Source organism: Amborella trichopoda, chromosome 9 (genome assembly GCF_054954075.1).
Source record: "Amborella trichopoda isolate Santa Cruz 75 chromosome 9, AtrichopodaSantaCruz75HAP2 v2.0, whole genome shotgun sequence".
Lineage (NCBI taxonomy): Eukaryota > Viridiplantae > Streptophyta > Magnoliopsida > Amborellales > Amborellaceae > Amborella > Amborella trichopoda.
The window spans coordinates 34,167,068-34,185,679 of NC_142344.1; the positions used below are offsets into that span (position 1 = coordinate 34,167,068).

Below are 18,612 nucleotides of genomic sequence, written 5' to 3' on the forward strand. Positions count from 1 at the left end.
TTGCATAAAAAGTATATTTTGGAAAAAAAAATGAGAGAAAAAATTCGGTTGAGGTAAGTTGCATAGAAAATGAAGTTTTGAGTTTTAATTTTTTTTGTTAATTTTCTCATAAAAAAACAACTCAAGAAAATGTGAAAATATCATAGACTTATAATTTGAAAAAGTAAATATGATTTTAAATAAAAAAATATAATAAAACCATTCACATTTAATACAAAATATCATTAATAACCCGTACTAATATTACTCATTTAATTACAGCTAAGTTAACTAATATGTGCTGCTGTATCCTAATTGCTGTCAATTTCATTGCCATTGTTCTGTACTTAACGCGATTCACCATAAAGGACGCAAAAATAGACAAATGACCCCAACACTATTCTAAATGATCGAAACATCCCAACCCTTCTATGGATATACCCAGAACACCCTCGCCAGCTATTAAAAACAAGCGAAAGGGCATATCTGAAACAAATAGGAAGACAAGGGTATTTTCTCCGGGGATGAAAACGGAAGGGCACAATGATTAGTAGGTTGTGGGAGTGGGTAAAGTAAGGAAACAAATAAATACGTTCCCAGATTTATTAATGTATGGTTTGCGTCGACTTTTTAACTCGTGAATTTTCTCTTGCGTTTTTGTTTCTCTCTCTAATACTTTCTCTCTCTAAAACTTGTTGGTGCGGCCTGGCTGGCTTTCTTTTTGTAGAGAGAAGGAAGAAGGCTTGGTGACCGATTCAGCCGCACCTCTCTTCGCCAAAGGTACGCTCCTCCATTCTTCTCTCCTCCGCCAATCTCTCTGTTCCAGGGTGTTAGGGTTAGGGTTTCCGACATCCCTTACACCCAACCATTTCCCTCTTTTCATCTGATTTACGCGCCCTCTCTTCTCGGATTAGGGTTTCTCCTTATCGCTTTCTAACTGCACGCTTTTCCCCTCCCTTTGTTTCTTTCTTCTCTTTCGCTACAGAATTTCTCTCTCTAGGCTTAGGGTTAGGGATTAGGGTTCTCGGGATCTGCTGATTTTGGTTATTCTCTTTTGAGTGGTGGTGTTTGCTTTCGAAGGATGCCTTTTGGTAGATTCAGAGAATGGAGGTCTTTTTAATGACATTGTCTTAGCTGAGGAGGAAGAATAGGAAGGTTCTTTGCAGAGACAGCCATGAGTGCCTCCAGGTTCATAAAATGTGTTACAGTTGGTGATGGTGCCGTAGGAAAAACCTGTATGCTCATCTCGTACACCAGCAACACGTTCCCCACTGTAAGTCTTCACCTTAATCTGGATTTTCGATCCTTTACATTTCTCTGATTTTCAAAACAATCTTCTCTTTTTTTTCGTTGATGTATTCTTTCCATTGTGGTTTCCTTGATAATTGATTTGTTTTTATGAACAGGACTATGTACCTACTGTTTTTGATAACTTTAGTGCGAATGTTGTTGTGGATGGGAACACTGTGAACCTTGGATTGTGGGATACGGCTGGTGAGATCGGGAGTTTCTTTGTGAAAAATTGAGTCTCTTTTGTTCTTTTTGGCATTTCGAGGAAGATTTGGGATTTTAAGGTCTCATGTGAATCTGGATCGCAGGTCAGGAGGATTACAATAGGTTAAGACCTTTGAGCTATCGAGGAGCAGATGTGTTTCTTTTGGCCTTTTCTCTTATCAGCAAAGCCAGCTACGAAAATGTTGCAAAGAAGGTAGCTTTTTTTTAATATCATTTTTATGACAATTTTTTATTTGTACCTTTTGCTGTCATACTACAAGGAGAAAAAGGACACTTAGATGACTTTGTCAGTGGTTTGGTCTTTTACTAGTTGTTATTTTTTTTATCAATCTTCCCTGCTGTTGCCTCCTTTGAAGGAGTAGAGTTGATTTGCACTGTTTGTCATGTCTGATGGTATTTGATTATGCAGTTGGGTTCTACAAGCCTATATATATATATATTTGTTTTTGTTTTTATAGAATTTTTTAACAGAGTTCACTGTTTAACTTTGTGTGAATTAAGCGTTTTCTTTCTATCTGTTGCAGTGGATTCCTGAACTTAGGCATTACGCTCCTGGTGTTCCGATAATTCTGGTTGGGACAAAGCTTGGTAAGGTTTTCTAAACAACTTTATTTTTTTTTTGATAATTTTCACAGGCTTTGTTTTATTACATTCTAACATAATTCATATGTTGAAATCTCCTTAACTGTGCATGCGTGCCTAACATTGTTATTCATGCATCTTTCATTCCGTCTTACTTCTTATGGAATTTACAGGAGTGGTAATTTGTTTTTAGTTTACCAATGCTGTGTATATAGGACCAATTATGTTGCTCCAAAGAATCACACAAGCTTTACTTTAGGCTATTGATTTTTGGTAACTTTATTCTAGATTGATTTGTCTAGAAAATGGGTATTGGCTGAAACCTGTCATTGTTTGTGTTCATATTTGTGCTTTCTTATTATGTGAATGGACATGGCACTCTTTCAAAGGCATCTAACCGTATGCTAACCATCATTCATGTATTTATAGGGCTTTCTTTATATTGCTGTGTGGCTGCTTTTGACGCTATTTTGGGTGTGACCTTCAAATAGTTTTCTTTGATTGCATTTTAAAGCTTTTATTTGTTATTTTATTTTGGGTGTCATTTGTTTGTGATGAGAACGTATAAACTCCAACTTTTTTCCAAGATAGAATCTTATTGGCTGATTTATCGTTTTTTGAATGTTTCTGGGTCTGAAAATGCACATTGCAGCTGTTATCGGCTGATTTAATCCAATTTAAATTGATTTGACTTAGATTTGGACAGATTAGGACCTAATTTTTCTTGTTCTTTCAAGAAAGTAATTATTCTCATTTTTTCCTTATGCACAATTGAGTTGTGTCATGTAGAATAATGCCTCCCTATATTTGAATGTAATTCAGCTTTGTAATCAACATTGAATCTTGTGAATGGGTGGATGCGCATTTAGGTGGTGATGGGGCTACCCTGCCTAAGCAGGCGCCTTTGAGTTCCTAGGCAGTGAATATCGGGAAAAAAGTCATCAATTTGTAATTTATGTAGTGGTGTATGTTTCTTATCCTTTTTCTCAAAAAGCCAAAATATGTTTGTGCTGTTATGTACAATCTTAAAAGTGCTATATACATGCATGCAAATACATAATAACATCCCTGCATATTATGACGAAGTATGGTTAATTTACACTTGATGAAACCTTAATATACTATTCTATTGGTCTTGGCGGTTTTTAGAACCTACAAGAGGCACCTGGGTATGCGGATTAGGTGCCTGCTGTTTAGGTTTGTCTTTCTGATAATCTTACTGCACCCCCTCTCTAGGCGGTGCCTAGGTGAGTGCTTTTACTGACATTGGTTAGATATATACTATCTTAAGATGAATGCTTTCTTCAGAGTTATCATCGTAATAAAACTGTACCAGAACAAACTAGCAGGACCATGTGTCCAATAAAAAGAAAAAGTGAAATGCTTACAAGAACTGGCTTGAAGAACTATGTGGTATGATATGGATTTGGGATGCAGTGCTGCAACTGTTGCACCTTAACTAATGATGATGAAGCTGGAACCCTACTAGTCTTTTGTCCATATGAGGTACATGTATCAATTTGCACACTTGTACCCTTTCTTCAAATATTTTGTAGTCATGTTGTTTTGAGGCCTGAACCATTGCCCATGTTGATACCGTTGGCCAAGTATCAGTGCGCATACTTGTGCCCTTTTTTCAAAGATTTTGGCCAACGTTGGTTGGAATTTTTTTCCCTGAATTTTTTAACAACCCCTTCCCCCAAGAAATGGTGGGTTTTAAAGAGGAAACCTTCTCTTTTGGATAAGAGAGTTCTTTCTGTTAAGGATTGAAGAAGAGAGTGTACATTTGGGCGCTTGACTTTTTTACATCTCTTGTTGCAATGGTGCTTGAGTGCATCCATGGCTCCCCATCCATGACCCCCCATCCATGACCAATCTATGCATCATTGCTTTTCCTATGTTTTTGAAGTCTTGACATTTTTGAAATAGCATTTTTGAATGTTTTGGTTATTGGGGGGGATTTGGTTTTTGTGTTGTCCATAATTTAAAATAGTGGTATCTAGTTTCCATAGGTCCTCTGTTCTGTGACCTCTGCCTATAAGATGCACACTGACCATCCAATGGGGCCTTGAAGTTCCTATGGTTCCTCATTTTATCTTTTTATTTTTTGTACTTGTTCCTTTTTCTTATCTTTTATCTTTGCATAAACATTTTACTTTTGTGATTGCTAATTGGACTAAAAATATACCAAATTGGATACTCCTTTACTGTTTTCCTGCTTCGGTGCTTCTTGTTTGCTTGGGTGATAGCTTTTCATGTTGTTTTTCTTGTTTGATATAGGTAATTATTTATGTTGACATCCTTTAAATGTTTTATATGTATGGAGAATTTGTGTAGATCAATGCCGAAAGCATATTCTGAGGAACCTGAACATGTTCCCAGAATAAAGCATTATATTTACAGCATGGTGAATTCTTGCCTTAGGTGGGACATTGTAATCTCTTTTTTCTTGATTGCTGCCTTTCTCTCTATCTCTCTCTTGATAAATCTAGTTGATTTCATTTCTATTCAAATTCAATGGTGTGTTAACTCTGATATGGAAGAAGCACAGCCACTATGATGGGCTTTCTACTTTCAGGGAGGCACAGGAGATTGGAAATCGATGATCGAGAAAACGTTATTTTTCTTGTTAGGGAAATTGAGCAAATTTACTTTATGAATTTTAGTTTCTTAGCCTTGTTTGACACATTAAACAACTCAAAATCAGATGAGTATGTGGTACAAAAATTTGTTCTTGAATGAGATTCTCTCTGATGATATGTTTATGGATTTGTGAGATATTGGATTGGATGCATTTTGAATTGTACTGTGTAGTTTGCCATTTACCGATGGAGTCGTAATGTCCATGGAGAACATCACTCGGCTTTGTGCTTGATTTTGACTTCAAGTCTTTCTTTTACAGTTCTAGGGAACTAATGACCACCCAGGGAGATGTATTAACCAAGGTTCAGAAACTTGTCTTGGCCAACTTACCCGGCCCTTGGCCAAGGGAAGTAACTTGGCAGAGTCCGAGTGGACTTCGCTGAGTCACGTAGAACCAGAAAAAGGTCATTTTTTGTTAAAATAGTTAAAATAAGAAAAAAGTAAAAGAGGCGATAGAAAGCATTAGAAGACTAAAAAGATGAAAAAGATCTATAAAATATGGATTATTGAAAATTTTGATTTTGATTTTGAATATTTCAGAAATTTTTTTTAAAAAAGGGAATTTTTTTTGAAAGTTCTCAAATCATCTTAAAAACTACCAAAATCATGTGGGGCAAGTTGCTATGGAACTTGGTGTTACATGGCCTCACCCGAGGCGAGTCAAAGTAACTTGCTCGAATCCGAGTGGACTTTGGCGAGGCACGGAATGCTGGTGGAAACATTTTGATGCAAACGTGCCGAGCTTTACAGAAGGAGATATGTGAGAGAGATGCATAATGATCTCTTTTACATCTAAGAATATGGCAAATTGCTGTTAGATGAAGCTTGACAAAGATTAAAGACAAATGACAAATTTATTGACATTGTGAACAATATAGATAGTGACTCATAGGCAAATATACGAAACTTCTGAAATGTATTCCTATAATGTGTAGGATCTTCTTCAGATGCTGCATGGAATTTGACTATGTCCATCACATTCTTTCCATACTTGTTTGGATAGAGATATATATGAGATTGTTTTGTAACTTCGAGGTTCGAGTACACGGATATATTGCATCTAGAACTAGTATTCCTTGTTTTGAATTTTGATTACTCTTTCACCCACACAGACCAATTAATGCACACTCTCCTTCTTGTAGAGCTTAAAAATAGAGGTCATGTCAAATTTAATGCCGTTCGAGTCATGAATTAGTAGTCTTCTCGGACCAAGCTCCTAGTGCATGGTGGATTCCATATACTGCCTTTTGATGCTTTAATACTTAGCAAGGAAGACTGATTACTTGGAGGTAGAGAAGGTGTACCTCTTAACACCCCATGGTGGAAGACATTGTCACATCCATACGGAGATGCCTACTGTTTTATGGAAACCAATTGCATGAGTGTGTGAATAATAATATTTTTCAATAGTAGTTTTAGAATGCAGGAGAAAAATATTTCTTTTATCCATGCTATGTCCTTCCCTGAGCAAAACTCTGTGCCTTAGAGTGACTGAGTCCACCATCAGACTTGATTTTTGCAGTTATATACCAACTTTAATCCTTTTTTAAGCCATATGGTGAATGTGATTATGGTTAATTTCTTCAAATCTTCTACTGCATCTCCTAATATTGGGATTAGGAAGGAATTTAGTCGATAGATGCAAAGATTGATGAACATGTTAGTTGTTCACTAGTAATGGAAGGGATACTTGATTCAGTACCCTGGTCCTGTAACTGGTTCAGGATGTGACAAGGCTTAGTAGGAGCTACCTGTCGCTTTTTTTTTTTTGGTACACCTAGAGAGGTTTGGGAGCATCCACATTGGCGTGTCAATGTCATAAGAGAAACTGAGATGTCATTTTCTGAAGGAAAGAGAACTGAGAATCTGAGAAACTGAGGAAGGAATGTGAAAAACCATCCATAGATGCAAAGATTGATGAACATGTTAGTTGTCACAAGAATGGAAGGGCTACTTGATTTAGTACCCAGGTCCTGTAACTGGTTCAGGATGTGAAGATGCCTTAGATGGAACTACCTATCAATTTTTTTATTATACGTAGAGAGGTTTGGCAGCATCAAGGTGGGATGTCAATGAAGTAAGAGAAACCAAAATATCTCTTTTTTGAAGAGAGGAGAAACTGACAATCTGAGATATCATTTTTAGTAAATATATCAACACAAACATCATGTCCCTGCTGAGCAGTAACCTTTCAAAGAACTTTTCCTTCCTGTTCACTTTCCCTTGCATGATTGGGATTGCATTCATGCTTAATTGAGAACTTGCTGTTGCTGATCACTTACCTTTGCTATGCAGTATCTCTGCACTACATTCATTTTAGGTTCATGCATAACTGATAACTTTCTTTTGGTGATCCGGTGAGCATTGTAAAATATCCCTAAGGTGCTTTTCATGGCTCGGATTGGCCATTTCTCAATTTCCCACGGGTTGAAAGTTAATTCCCAAAATGTTGGAGATTGCTGTTATTGAAATTGGGCCACCCTGGAATTTCCCGGATGCAATATTTTGTTCTAGGAGGTCCTTGCCTCTTAGGTTATATTCTATGTGATTGTCTTATTTTGTTTCTGGATCAAAGTCATTTTCCATTGGAACTCCTCAAATGATACCTAAATATCTAAAATAGCTATAGGTAAGCTTACTTTTGCAGATGTCTGGAATGTTTGGTATGAATTTGGGCCAAAACAGTCTCGTAAATGTTGTAGATATGTTATCATTTACATCCAGAAATAAGTAGTGTTGATATTTTGGTAGGATGGATCTGAAAGCCACTCCTGTGTGAAGAGGCTAGTTTGAGGCAGAATTCCCCAATCTTTACCATAATTTCAATTTTTATCCATGACATTGCATTTGTGCCAGGTGTTGGAAAACATCGTTTCTTTTTCTTCAAACGCGTAGTCGGAGTCATGCAGAAGGTGGGTGGGAGAATCTTCTATGAAATATTTTTATGAATTTTATATGGTTAGCTGGGACCCTCTTTCTCTGGGCTGGTTCCATCTTTTATTTGCAAAGAAAGTTTTGGAAGATGAATTGCTTGACATTCTTTGATATGTCTGGGACAAGGCCGCTGCCTCCTGGTTTGACTTCCCTAGAGTTGTCATCCTTAATAGTTGAACATGAGCATGGTTGATGACTAATGGGTGAGAATTTTCCTCGGTGGCCAAGATTAAATGTTACCCGCATTTCTTTATTGCATTACTGGGATTATGTTCAGGAGTGAACTAGTAAATTGTTTTTGAAGTACAAATGTCTTCAGTAAATTTTTGGTACTTTTTGGCTATCAGTTTCTCATGGATGGGACATGCTGATTGAAACGATCTGAAACTATGCCCTTTTTTGGCAAGGATGAGAAACTTTGCTCTGAAACTAAAATAGATGGTGGGAGGAACAGTTATTAACGTAGGGCCAGTTTGGATTTATGCAAATTTGGTAGTTTGGAGGATAACGCAAATAAAATCTTGAGGGGTTTAAACCCGTTTGGATATTGCTAGATTTTTTTATGGAAATAAAAAAAGCTACCAATTTCATGCTAAACAATCTGCATTCCAAAATATTCTACTGGGAGTTGATTTTGTTATTTTTTTTTGGCTAACTAGTTTCTTGACTTGAAGTTGTCAGGATCTATCTTTTCATACCCACCCTTCCTCTCTTAGGGTAGAGGAAAGGTGCCCAGCCACCCGCTCCTGTCACAAACCTCCTCATGTCACAACTCTCTAATTTGGTTTGCCCCACTAAAAGTAGGGATTCTAAGAGGCATTTTTTAATATGAAAAAGCACTCGAAAACCTTGTTTCTCCCACTAAACTCTAGAGAGAGAAAACCTACTCTTCACAATTGAAAAACATGGGAAAGTGTTACTGATAAAAAGAATCGTAGGAGCTCGGTTCTCTCTCACAGAGCTATGATATGCTTCTCCTTTTTCAAAACCATGGGACTAGAATCACAGAGGCTCTCTCTATCTCATCAAAATCAACTGTCACTGCTCATCTTCCCGCTAGAAACCCTGGGAAATGGAGCCATGGAACCACCTCTCTCTCTCTCTCTCTCTCTCTCTCTCTTTTCATCTTTCCACCCAAAACCCTGGGAAATGGAATCATCTCTCTCCCTCCCCCTCTTGAAAACCAAATCTACTGTGCTATGCTTCTTTTTCAAAACCCGATCACCCCTCTCGCTTCTCACGTAAAAATCAAAATCATCTGCAATGTGCCTCTCATTCTTCTTCAAAAACCCTGAGAATTGGAACCAGGAAAGGCTGATCTAAAGACCTTCAAGGGGGACAGAAATGTGAAGGCACTCAGCTACAAGAAATAGGGGAAAGAGAGACACCCTGCATAGATTGAGATAGAGAGAGAGAGAAATGGTTTGATTAGAGAGGAATATTGGGCTGTGAGTGTGTGTGCATGTGTGTGTGTGAGAGAGAGAGAGAGAGAGAGAGAGAGAGAGGTCTACAAAAGAATGAACAGTCAATGGGCATGATAAAATAAAATGGTAAGATTTGTCATTTAGGGTGGAGAAACTTGCAAGTTTTTTTTGACGAGAATAATTGTAATTATGCATTCAACCTGGCCCTTCTATTGTGGCTTGAGGAGCTGGAAAGATCATTAATGGATGTGTGGAGGTTATAAGAGTTACTGGTAGTGATCTTTTTGTATATGCTCTTCTCTAGTTGGGGTCTTGCACTATACATTATGAGATGGATAGGAGATATAGGAAGCATTAACTTATTAATTGCTGGAAACCTGAAAGTTTCATGTGAAGCCTTTTGTCCCAACCTAACCAAAGTTAAAGCATTTGTTCCTGTTGGAAATCTGTGTCCTGAATATTACGTGAGGTTTTTTACTCACCTAAAATTATGCTAGGTTCCTTCCATGAATTTCATAATTGCAAGATGGTTCATATTTACATTATATGGTTCAAAATATAGTTAATTTGCTATTGAGATCTATGCGACCTTGGGTGCCAGGTATATCTTACTAGGAAGATTTAAATCTGAATTACTTATTGACTTAGAGCTAATATCAATGTTTTGGGCTGCTGCAAGTGATTGATCTGTTAGTCGACAAGGGGCATGATGTATTTATGTCAAATGAGTGATTTGGTAGTTGCTGCCGAGATGTTAGACCACTCGTAGCTTTATTTTGGATGATGCTTGTAATTTTTTTTTCCATAAATTTTGTTATCAGTTTCAAAAGATCTGCAGTTTCTTTGAATACTAATACCTTTTATTCATTGGTGTGTGTGGCTGGTTTAGCTTGATAAAATCTTCGTTGGACCTAGCTCAAATGTACATTCTCCTTTGCTTCTCTACTTTCTGTTACATCCTAAGGATTTTGTTCTCGGGAAAATCAAGATAAGGATATGATGCAATTAAATAACTTAGAGTAGAAGATTTTCATCCCCTATTTATTCAAGGAGTTACTGTTGTTGACGAAGAAAGTTCATTATTTTTTGGAAGCCTATATCCTAAAAACTTTGTTCTAGGAACTGGTACAATCCTATTCCCCGAAATTGTGGAAAATGCACTTTTCCTGTATGTTTTCTTCCTGCATTTCATTCAATATCTTGTGTTTCCTATGCACATCTGTTGATTTCAAAACCTGTTATTGAGGATTACATTTCTTATTTACTTCTGTGCTTCTCAAAGCATTTGCTTAATCTCTCATGTTTTTGACGCTATCTCCCTTTACTGCCTCTCTCTCCCTGAACTATCTCAAATGGTTTCCACTAAAAATATCCATATAAAAATATCAAAACCCAAACCTCGTCTATTCGATCACCAAAAGTCCTCACTATTGACCACTAGAAGCTTCGAAAACTACGAAGCATTGCCTTTGATTTTGGAAGAAATTGAAAAAGTAAAAAATTTATCAATCTTTCGATAAATCACTAAATAGAGGTTTTTGGGGGTTTTTTCTCTCTCTAGATGGCACGGATTTGGTTTTGGGGCTTTAGAATGTTCCCCAAAACCGTTTTCCCCCATTTTTTGGGACGAAAAATTACTATTTAGACCGTATCGGAGGGCATTTTTCTGCCCTCGGAAACTTGCATTGAGGCGGCCGCCTTGACGCTAGCCCCCTAGGTGCCGCCCTCGGCAACTTGCATCGAGGTGGCTGCCTTGACGCAAGCCCCCTAGGTGCCCCTCCTAGGTTCCGCCTAGGCTGTTGGGCGGCCAAATTTTTGAACACTGCACCCCATAAAGCAAAGCTGGTCTAATAGCTGTCCAGCTTTACTTTATGGCACAGCAAAGATCCTGTTACACAATCTGTGGGTGTGCAAACATGCACATCACAAGCTTATGTTGGTGACTTGTGAGGGCCCCAACCTGTTCAATATATTCCAAACTTTGGTGCCACTGAACAACAAATTGTCTCCATCATTTCTATTTCGTAGTTTGTCTTTTTCACGATTTTTTTGTCTGTATCTTATTTTAGAAGTAATAAGGCTCCATTTTGACATTCTCAAAGCTGTTTTTTCTGTTGAATGTATTGTCTTGCATTTCTGATCGCTAACTTCTATAAATCTTGTGTAATGAAACATTTTTCCTGCTTGGTGAAGTGAGTTTGAGGGTCCCTACCTGTTCAGTACATTCCAAACTTTGCTGCACTGGACAACAAATTATCTTTATGATATCTATTTCATGGTTTGTCTTTTTCACAGATCTTTTATTTGTATCTTCTTTAGAAGTAACAAGGCTTGACGTTCCCAATACTGTTTTTTCTGTTGATTGTGTTGTTTTGTGTTTCTGATTGGTCAGTTTCCCTGCTCGGTGAAGTGAAAAGTTTGGACTTTAATGTTTTGTGTTCACCCTTTTATTTTTTATTTTTTGGGGTTACAACTTCCATAGATTTCTTTTGCTTCATGACATCCTTGATTTGATACTGTGGAAAGTGATTCACAAAGAATGAAGTTTTTGGTAATTTGGGTAGAGATGATGATGAAGCTTGAGACTGCCAAATATACCATTGATCCATGTTGTTTGCATGGGAGTTCCCTCTGGCACTGTGTGTATTAGGTTATTTACAATCCATTGGTGGGTTAACTGTTTATACCTGAATGTACTACAAGTTTTGTGGTGTTTCTGGTTTTTAGGTGCTTTTCTCTCTCCCCCTCACACACACAACAACAACAACAACATAGACACTTTGCATGACATGAAGTTGAACGAGTCTAATATGCACAACTACTTGGAAATGGTTGAGTTCGGTGGATATTTCCAGGACATATGCATCCTCAACAAAAAATTGTCTTAATATGTGTCCTTTGCTTTACCCAAACATTGATACCATCAAAAGTGATTCACAAATATTTCTGATAATTTGGGTAGAGATGATGATGAAGCTTGAGGCTGCCCAATGAGCCTTTGGACTCTATGATTGGCAGAGTACTCTCTTTCCCCCCTCTCTGATAAACACACACAAAAACATATCTACATGGATGAGACTAAAGATATACTGATACTTGAAAATGGTTGAGTTGGGGGATGATATTCAGAGATGTGCGTTGTCAACAGAAAATTGTCTTGGATATGTCCTTTGTTGTACCTGAGCATCATAATTGAAAAGCATAGTTAATAATATGCTGAGCATGTTTACAGTAGGTGCTACCTTTGCATTTGTCCTTTTAAGGTTACAAAGGTCATAGTCTTTCATCAAATGTTTTTCTCTGTAACGACACTTCCAAAGTGAGTAATAGAGGTTTGTTTGTGCAGATCTTCGAGATGACAAGCAGTTCTTTATAGATCACCCAGGTGCAGTGCCCATCACTACTCTCCAGGTACCTTACCATCCATTTGAAGACTCCTCTCCTTTTTCTATGTGCCATCTTATTGTACTTTCTGACGGTTGTGTTTTGTAGGGAGAAGAGCTGAAGAAACTGATTGGAGCTCCTGCATACATAGAGTGCAGTTCCAAGACGCAACAGGTTTCTGCTTCTTTTCTTGGAGACATTTTGGTTTGGTCTATTGCATTATGTGTGAGGTATTGTTAGTTGATGTACATTTTTTGTTGTCTTTTATAATTGTGCAGAATGTGAAGGCAGTTTTCGATGCAGCCATTAAGGTGGTTCTCCAGCCGCCCAAGCAGAAGAAGAAAAAGAAGAGAAAGGCACAAAAGGGCTGTTCCATCTTGTGATTCTAGCGAGAGAAAAAGGCCACCGACCCACCGTTCATGCTATCTCTCTTCTTTCTCTCACCATCTCTCTCTCTCACTCTTAATCTCTAAGGAAGCTGGTCTTGGGGTGTATAGTCCTCTGACATTTTTAGAGCATGGAAAATCATCAGGTGAATTGTTTCTATTTTGGGTTTTGTGGTGATCTATATGAAGGCTAACTCAGAGATGCTTCTTCTAGGAAAGATTTCTAGCAGAGGGAGGTGAGAAAGACCCTGCCTCGTGACTATTTCCGTGCATGGACCATGCAGCTCTTTCACATTCTGTGTATCTTTATCTTTTATATATTAAATTAGTACAAGGTTTGCACATGACCATCACCAGTTCTCTTTGCATGATGATGTGGTGTACTGGCACGTTCATGGAGGCACCTTATTTTTTAGTTCGATGATGGATGCCCCAGTGCTCGTGTTTCTGCTTGTTTACGGACTTGACTTATTTTTACGATCCATCTGCAAAATATTCACGTGTCCTGTGGCGATTATAATTTGCATAGATGGATGATGGGTGGCTTTTTCTTCCACGGGTGGAGTTTGGACATTGAGATGTGGCGCCTCCCGTGTCGATTCGTTCTCACCCGATAGACAGCTCGTTCTCACCGGATAGACAGCTAGTGTATGTATGTCGAGAGAGAGAACTTAAGCAAAATAATAGATTGTTGAGATTAAACAGAGAGAGAGAGAAAGAGAGGTAACATGAGCAAAATAATTGATGGCTGAGCTTAGGGGTAGAGAGCGAGAGAAGATGAGCAAAATAATGTCTGATCTTCCTTTAAATTGTTTCGCTTTCTATTTGTGGGTTTATTTTTGGACGCTAACGGGCTTTGTAAATTTTAATGAGGGAAAACTCGCACGAGTAAAACATCAGCATATTGACTCGCTGAGTGGGGGGATATTTGTGCGTGCTCCACCAGAAAAAAAAGATGCGGGGGCTAAGCACGAATATGTGCTGTTTCAATATTGAAAGTCAGCATGATTCCTGATTACTTTTCACTGGCTTCATCTGGACCGTACACATCAAATCCAATGGTCCGCAGGGATTTGAATGATGGTTGGCAGGGATTTAAATGATGGTTGGCTTTCGGGGAAAATCAACCCACTTGCCCTTTGGATTTTTTTTGCAAATTAAAGAAACTTGAAGCTTGCAAAGGTTCCTGCACTACATGTTCCCAGTTTTCTTTTACTCGATTCTGGATACCTCAATTGTTTTAATTCGGATGCTATCCCTACCCAGGTGCCAAATATTTGTAGAAGGGATTGTCTACAATGTGATTATTTATCTTTGATACGGAGAGGTCACATTTACATACGATTATTTATTTTTGATATGGGGAGGTTACAATTACATACAATCATCCGATTTGAAATCTAATAGCTTGAGTGTATCACAAAAGTCAGGAATGAAATAGTTGGAATATGCATGCCTTTTTATGTTTTTTCTCTGCTTCAATTTGTGAGCCCCTCAAATCGGTAGCGGTCAATTGTATTCTTGTGATGTCCAAGTCTTGCCCCGCCCCACTTCAACTAATAAAGCTCAGTGGAGATATATATATATGTTCAGCATAAAGCGGTAGAGTAGCACACTTGAAAACATAAGATTCTTGAATGACTGCTTTTCTAGATGTCCCACTCGGCGACCATCTTCCAGATTCTCTATCTCTCCCCCTCTATATACCACCCTTCCCCCTTGAACCTGTCATCCATGCATACCCTTCTCCCTCCAATGGCGTCCAAAAGGATCATCAAAGAGCTCAAGGATCTCCAGAGAGACCCACCAACTTCATGCAGTGCAGGTGCTCTCTCTCTCTCTGCATTTGCTTTTCTTCTTTTGGTTTGCTCTTTCAGAGAAAATATAATGGGGAAGAAAAGAGAGAGAGAGGTTTGAGTATGGAAGGTTAAATTGGCAGGTCCTGTAGCAGATGATATGTTTCACTGGCAGGCAACCATCATGGGTCCTAACGACAGCCCATATGCTGGCGGTGTCTTCCTCGTCAACATTCACTTCCCCCCTGATTACCCTTTCAAACCCCCTAAGGTAGAGGGGCCTTCTTCCTCCTACTTCCAAATTTAGAGGTTATATCTCCAGGATTGAGAGGTGTTTGTGGTGAAAATGCAGGTTGCATTCAGGACCAAAGTGTTCCATCCCAATATCAACAGCAATGGCAACATCTGTCTTGACATTCTCAAAGAGCAGTGGAGCCCTGCTCTCACTATATCCAAGGTCCCTCGCTCAACCACTTCTCTACAACTCTGTAAACCTCTTTTGATCACTCGAAAAATGGTGTGTTGCAGGTATTGCTGTCAATATGCTCGCTGCTCACAGACCCCAATCCTGACGACCCTCTGGTTCCTGAGATTGCGCACGTGTGCAAAACTGACCGATACAAATACGATTACACCGCCCGAAGCTGGACTCGGAAATATGCAATGGGATGACACACACACATGCACTCTCACTCTCTCCCATGAGAGAGCTGTTGCCATTATGGCAAGAGACCGAATAAAGCGGAACAAATCCATCGGAAGGTGTTTCTGGATGTGTTGTTGTATGAGTAGTTGATGACTGCGCTTAAGTGCACTTGTGTGTAATGGCACTTCGTCTTTATAATTGACACTGCAAGATTTCCAAGTTTGTTTCTTGAATATTTTCTTCATATTTTTAAGAGTTTGGGGTGGTGGAACTTTTTATATTGCTGAATTATTGTATAATTTTATACATGAAACTACCGCATACACCGTGGCTTTGACGAAACGCCTATGATTCTATTCTAGCACCTTCAATTCTACAAAGTTATTTGCATTTCAGGAAAATAAACATGGACTACAACTTTCAAATCACCCACCCAGCCGGGTGGCTTTGGAAAATGTCAATCAGGTTGGCTTGACCCATACATCAACCCAGCCCTGGTCTTGGTCTGGGTCTGGACTGGGATATTAGACCCAACAAGTTAGGTATGGGTCCATTTGACTTAGATCAGATCCAGGTTGGGTCATGATATTTAGAAAATTACATGAAGACTACTGGTTAGGTGCCTCGATCTCGCCCTCTAGATCCGGATGATCAGGTGACAGGCGTCTCAGGTTTCAAGGGAACCCGAGACTTTGATATCGCTCTCTTGGGAATCTTGCTAAAAAACAAGGGCAGGTAGACCAATCGATGAAAGAGGAATTTAAGATGGGTTTGAGACTTACTCAGGCTGGCTTGCGTGGGCACCCTATTAGATCACGAAAAAAGCCCCCCAGTCGTAAAACTGGTTCGAAATCGCCTCCCTTGACTTCTCCTGCTTCTGCAATCACATACACATAACAAATGTTACAAGATAAGCGGGTCAAGGGACCCCACCTTGCCTTTCGGGAACGTGCACGGACGTGCACATTCAAAAAGAGGGAGAGAAGAATGAGAGAAGAAAGATTGGGGTTAGAAGAATTTGACCAGAGGTGAGACCGACACAGTAACTAAACTAGGAAGTAATTGACCCGTCGTGGCAATAAAATGGGTTCGGTAACTCAGACCGGCTCAACAGAATTACTACTAGACGACAATACCAATACCGACTAGCTAAATACAGGCACAGTAACTCTGACTGGCACAACGACATTATGGCTAAATGACATGACTACCATGGAAGGCTAGTCTCGACTTCTCTTGGTCAAACGAAAGGGTAAGAGAAAGAAAGAAGAAAAACAGGAAGATAGAGAGAAAAGAAGAATAAGAAGAAAAGAAGAGAAAAGAGAAGAATAAGAGGGAAAATAATGAGAGAATAAGAAGAGAGAGAAGGGAAGGAAGGGAGAAGGAGGACACAGACGGCAATGAGATGGGGAGAGAGAAGACTCAGAGGGCAATGACTTCCACTGGCTATGACGTGAGGAAGAAGAATGAGGTGCAAACACAGCTGGCAACAGGCTTCCGCCGACTGTGACATGAGAAAGAAGTAGATGAAACTCCGCTGACTGTGACATGAGAAAGAAGTAGATGAAACTCTGTCGGCTGTGACATGAGAAAGAAGTAGATGAAACTTAGGCAGCGATGGTCCTCCATCGGCCGTGACATAAGGAGAGAAGAGAGAGAAAGAATATAGGCGGCGATGTGCTTCTACTGTCTGTGAAAAGAGAGAGAGAGAAGGAACACAGGCCGCACTAGGCATGCATCGGCTGTGTCAGAAGAAAGAGGAGAGGGAAAGAACATAGGTAGCGATAGGCTTTCGCCTTCTGTGATAGAAGAATAAGGATGAAAAATACAGGCGGTGCTAGCCTTTCGCCGTAGCGCTGCCTATGACAGAAGAGAAGAAAGAAAGAGAAAACACATGCGACACTAGGCTTGCACCGTCTGTGACAAAAAAGAGAAAGAGAGAGAAAACATAGGGGGGATAGACTTGCACCGTTTGTGACAGAAGAGAGAAAGAGATAGAGAACACCGGCAGCGATAGACTTGCACCGTCTGTGATAGAAGAGAGAAGAGAGAACTTTGATAAAGGCCCGGCCCGCCACTCGGGCTAAGGCCCGCTTACTGTTCATGTCTCATGAGCAGATAGGCATCACACCAGACGATAGGTCCGTCATGCGTGAATGGAGAAAGAAAGAGGAACAGGGAGAGAGAAACATGATAGATTAGAAAAGGAAGAGAGAGAAAGAGATACAGATGAGAGAAAAGAGAAAGGGAGAAATGAGAGAGAAAAGAAGTGAAAGAAAGAGAGAGATAGAGATGAGAGAGAAAAGAGGAGAGAGAAAGAGAGAGAGATGAGAGAGAAAAGAGGAAGATAGAGAAAGTTACCTTATCGAGGGGTACCGGCCCTTTTATTCTCTCTCCTCTCTCTCTCTCTCTCCAAGACGCACCCACGATCTTAAGCAGGAATTGAAATCATTATTGAATGGTTGAAGAATGAACCCAAGGTTTTTTTACAATTAGGCATTGCGTGTTTATATAGAATTGGGCACAAACATGGGTGGATAGCAAAAAACTACCTAAAATTGAAGATAATTATATTTTAATTGAATTAAATGAAATTCTAAAAATGGGTATAAAATGACTGTTTTGCCCCTGCCTAAAAATGTGTGGAATTCCAGAACAGTCCCTATTTCTGCTCGAGAACTTGCGTGATCTTTCATGACTGATCCGGGGTTGCTCTGATGCCCATTTGATTGAAAGATAATTGTTTTCATGTAGGGCTCTGCATGACGATCGATTTGATACCAACTTCGAGCCATGAATCATGTTTTTAAGCCATGATCATGAGACTTAAAATTTAAAAACTTTGGATCAATAGTGTACTCGTTTCTTGATGTTTTTCTTCGTTTCTTCACTGAATCACACTAAGCATGCCATCACGATCGCGTGGCAACAAACGCAGCTCGATTTCGTGTCCGGATGAAGATTTTGTCGTCCTGAGTTTTTGATCGAAATCTTGAAATCCGACAGCCGGAATTTACAGCAGTTTTGATTCCTTCATGTGTAAAATCCAACCATTCATCGTACACGGGGTACGGACCAGGGATAGCCTCAGACCTTACGCATATAATGTAATTGGTTTCGTGTTGATCAAGTATGCGAGCGCCATGATTTGGCAGCTCGAGTGAGGCATGCTGCTGCTGAATTTTTTGAAATTTTCTTTACAGATCAGCAACTTCTCTCTAGTTTTTTCTCCTTGCTCGGGCATCGCCATGGGGCGTACCATATATCGAAACGTTCGTCTTGATGAGACGAATACCCTCAAAGAATTTGAGAGCGATCCGACT

General features: G+C 39.3%; 2 protein-coding genes and 1 long non-coding RNA gene across 5 annotated transcripts; all 3 read left to right on the forward strand.

Moving 5' to 3' along the window:
• Window positions 1-702: 702 nt before the first annotated feature.
• LOC18436641 (rac-like GTP-binding protein ARAC3) lies at window positions 703-13,197 on the forward strand. Of its 3 annotated transcripts, none has more exons than XM_011626006.3 (8): window positions 703-759; window positions 965-1,252; window positions 1,386-1,473; window positions 1,578-1,687; window positions 2,019-2,082; window positions 12,424-12,488; window positions 12,570-12,635; window positions 12,740-13,197. In XM_011626006.3, exons 2-8 carry the CDS (start codon window positions 1,154-1,156, stop codon window positions 12,842-12,844), a joined length of 597 nt encoding a protein of 198 aa, XP_011624308.2. In that variant the 5' UTR covers window positions 703-759; window positions 965-1,153; the 3' UTR covers window positions 12,845-13,197. The 3 variants fall into 3 exon arrangements, with proteins under 3 accessions (XP_011624308.2, XP_011624309.2, XP_006846898.2); XM_011626007.3 differs by having other exon boundaries at window positions 1,039-1,252; XM_006846835.4 differs by having other exon boundaries at window positions 1,060-1,252.
• On the forward strand, window positions 4,413-4,870 carry LOC110007474 (uncharacterized). The gene is made up of 2 exons (XR_002281327.2): window positions 4,413-4,500; window positions 4,655-4,870. It is a non-coding gene; the product is annotated as an uncharacterized LOC110007474 (long non-coding RNA).
• A 288-nt stretch (window positions 13,198-13,485) lies between the features above and the next one.
• Window positions 13,486-15,508, forward strand: LOC18436642 (ubiquitin-conjugating enzyme E2-17 kDa). The gene is made up of 4 exons (XM_006846836.4): window positions 13,486-14,672; window positions 14,787-14,914; window positions 14,996-15,100; window positions 15,172-15,508. Exons 1-4 carry the CDS (start codon window positions 14,501-14,503, stop codon window positions 15,313-15,315), a joined length of 549 nt encoding a protein of 182 aa, XP_006846899.4. The 5' UTR covers window positions 13,486-14,500; the 3' UTR covers window positions 15,316-15,508.
• The last annotated feature ends 3,104 nt before the right edge of the window (window positions 15,509-18,612 follow it).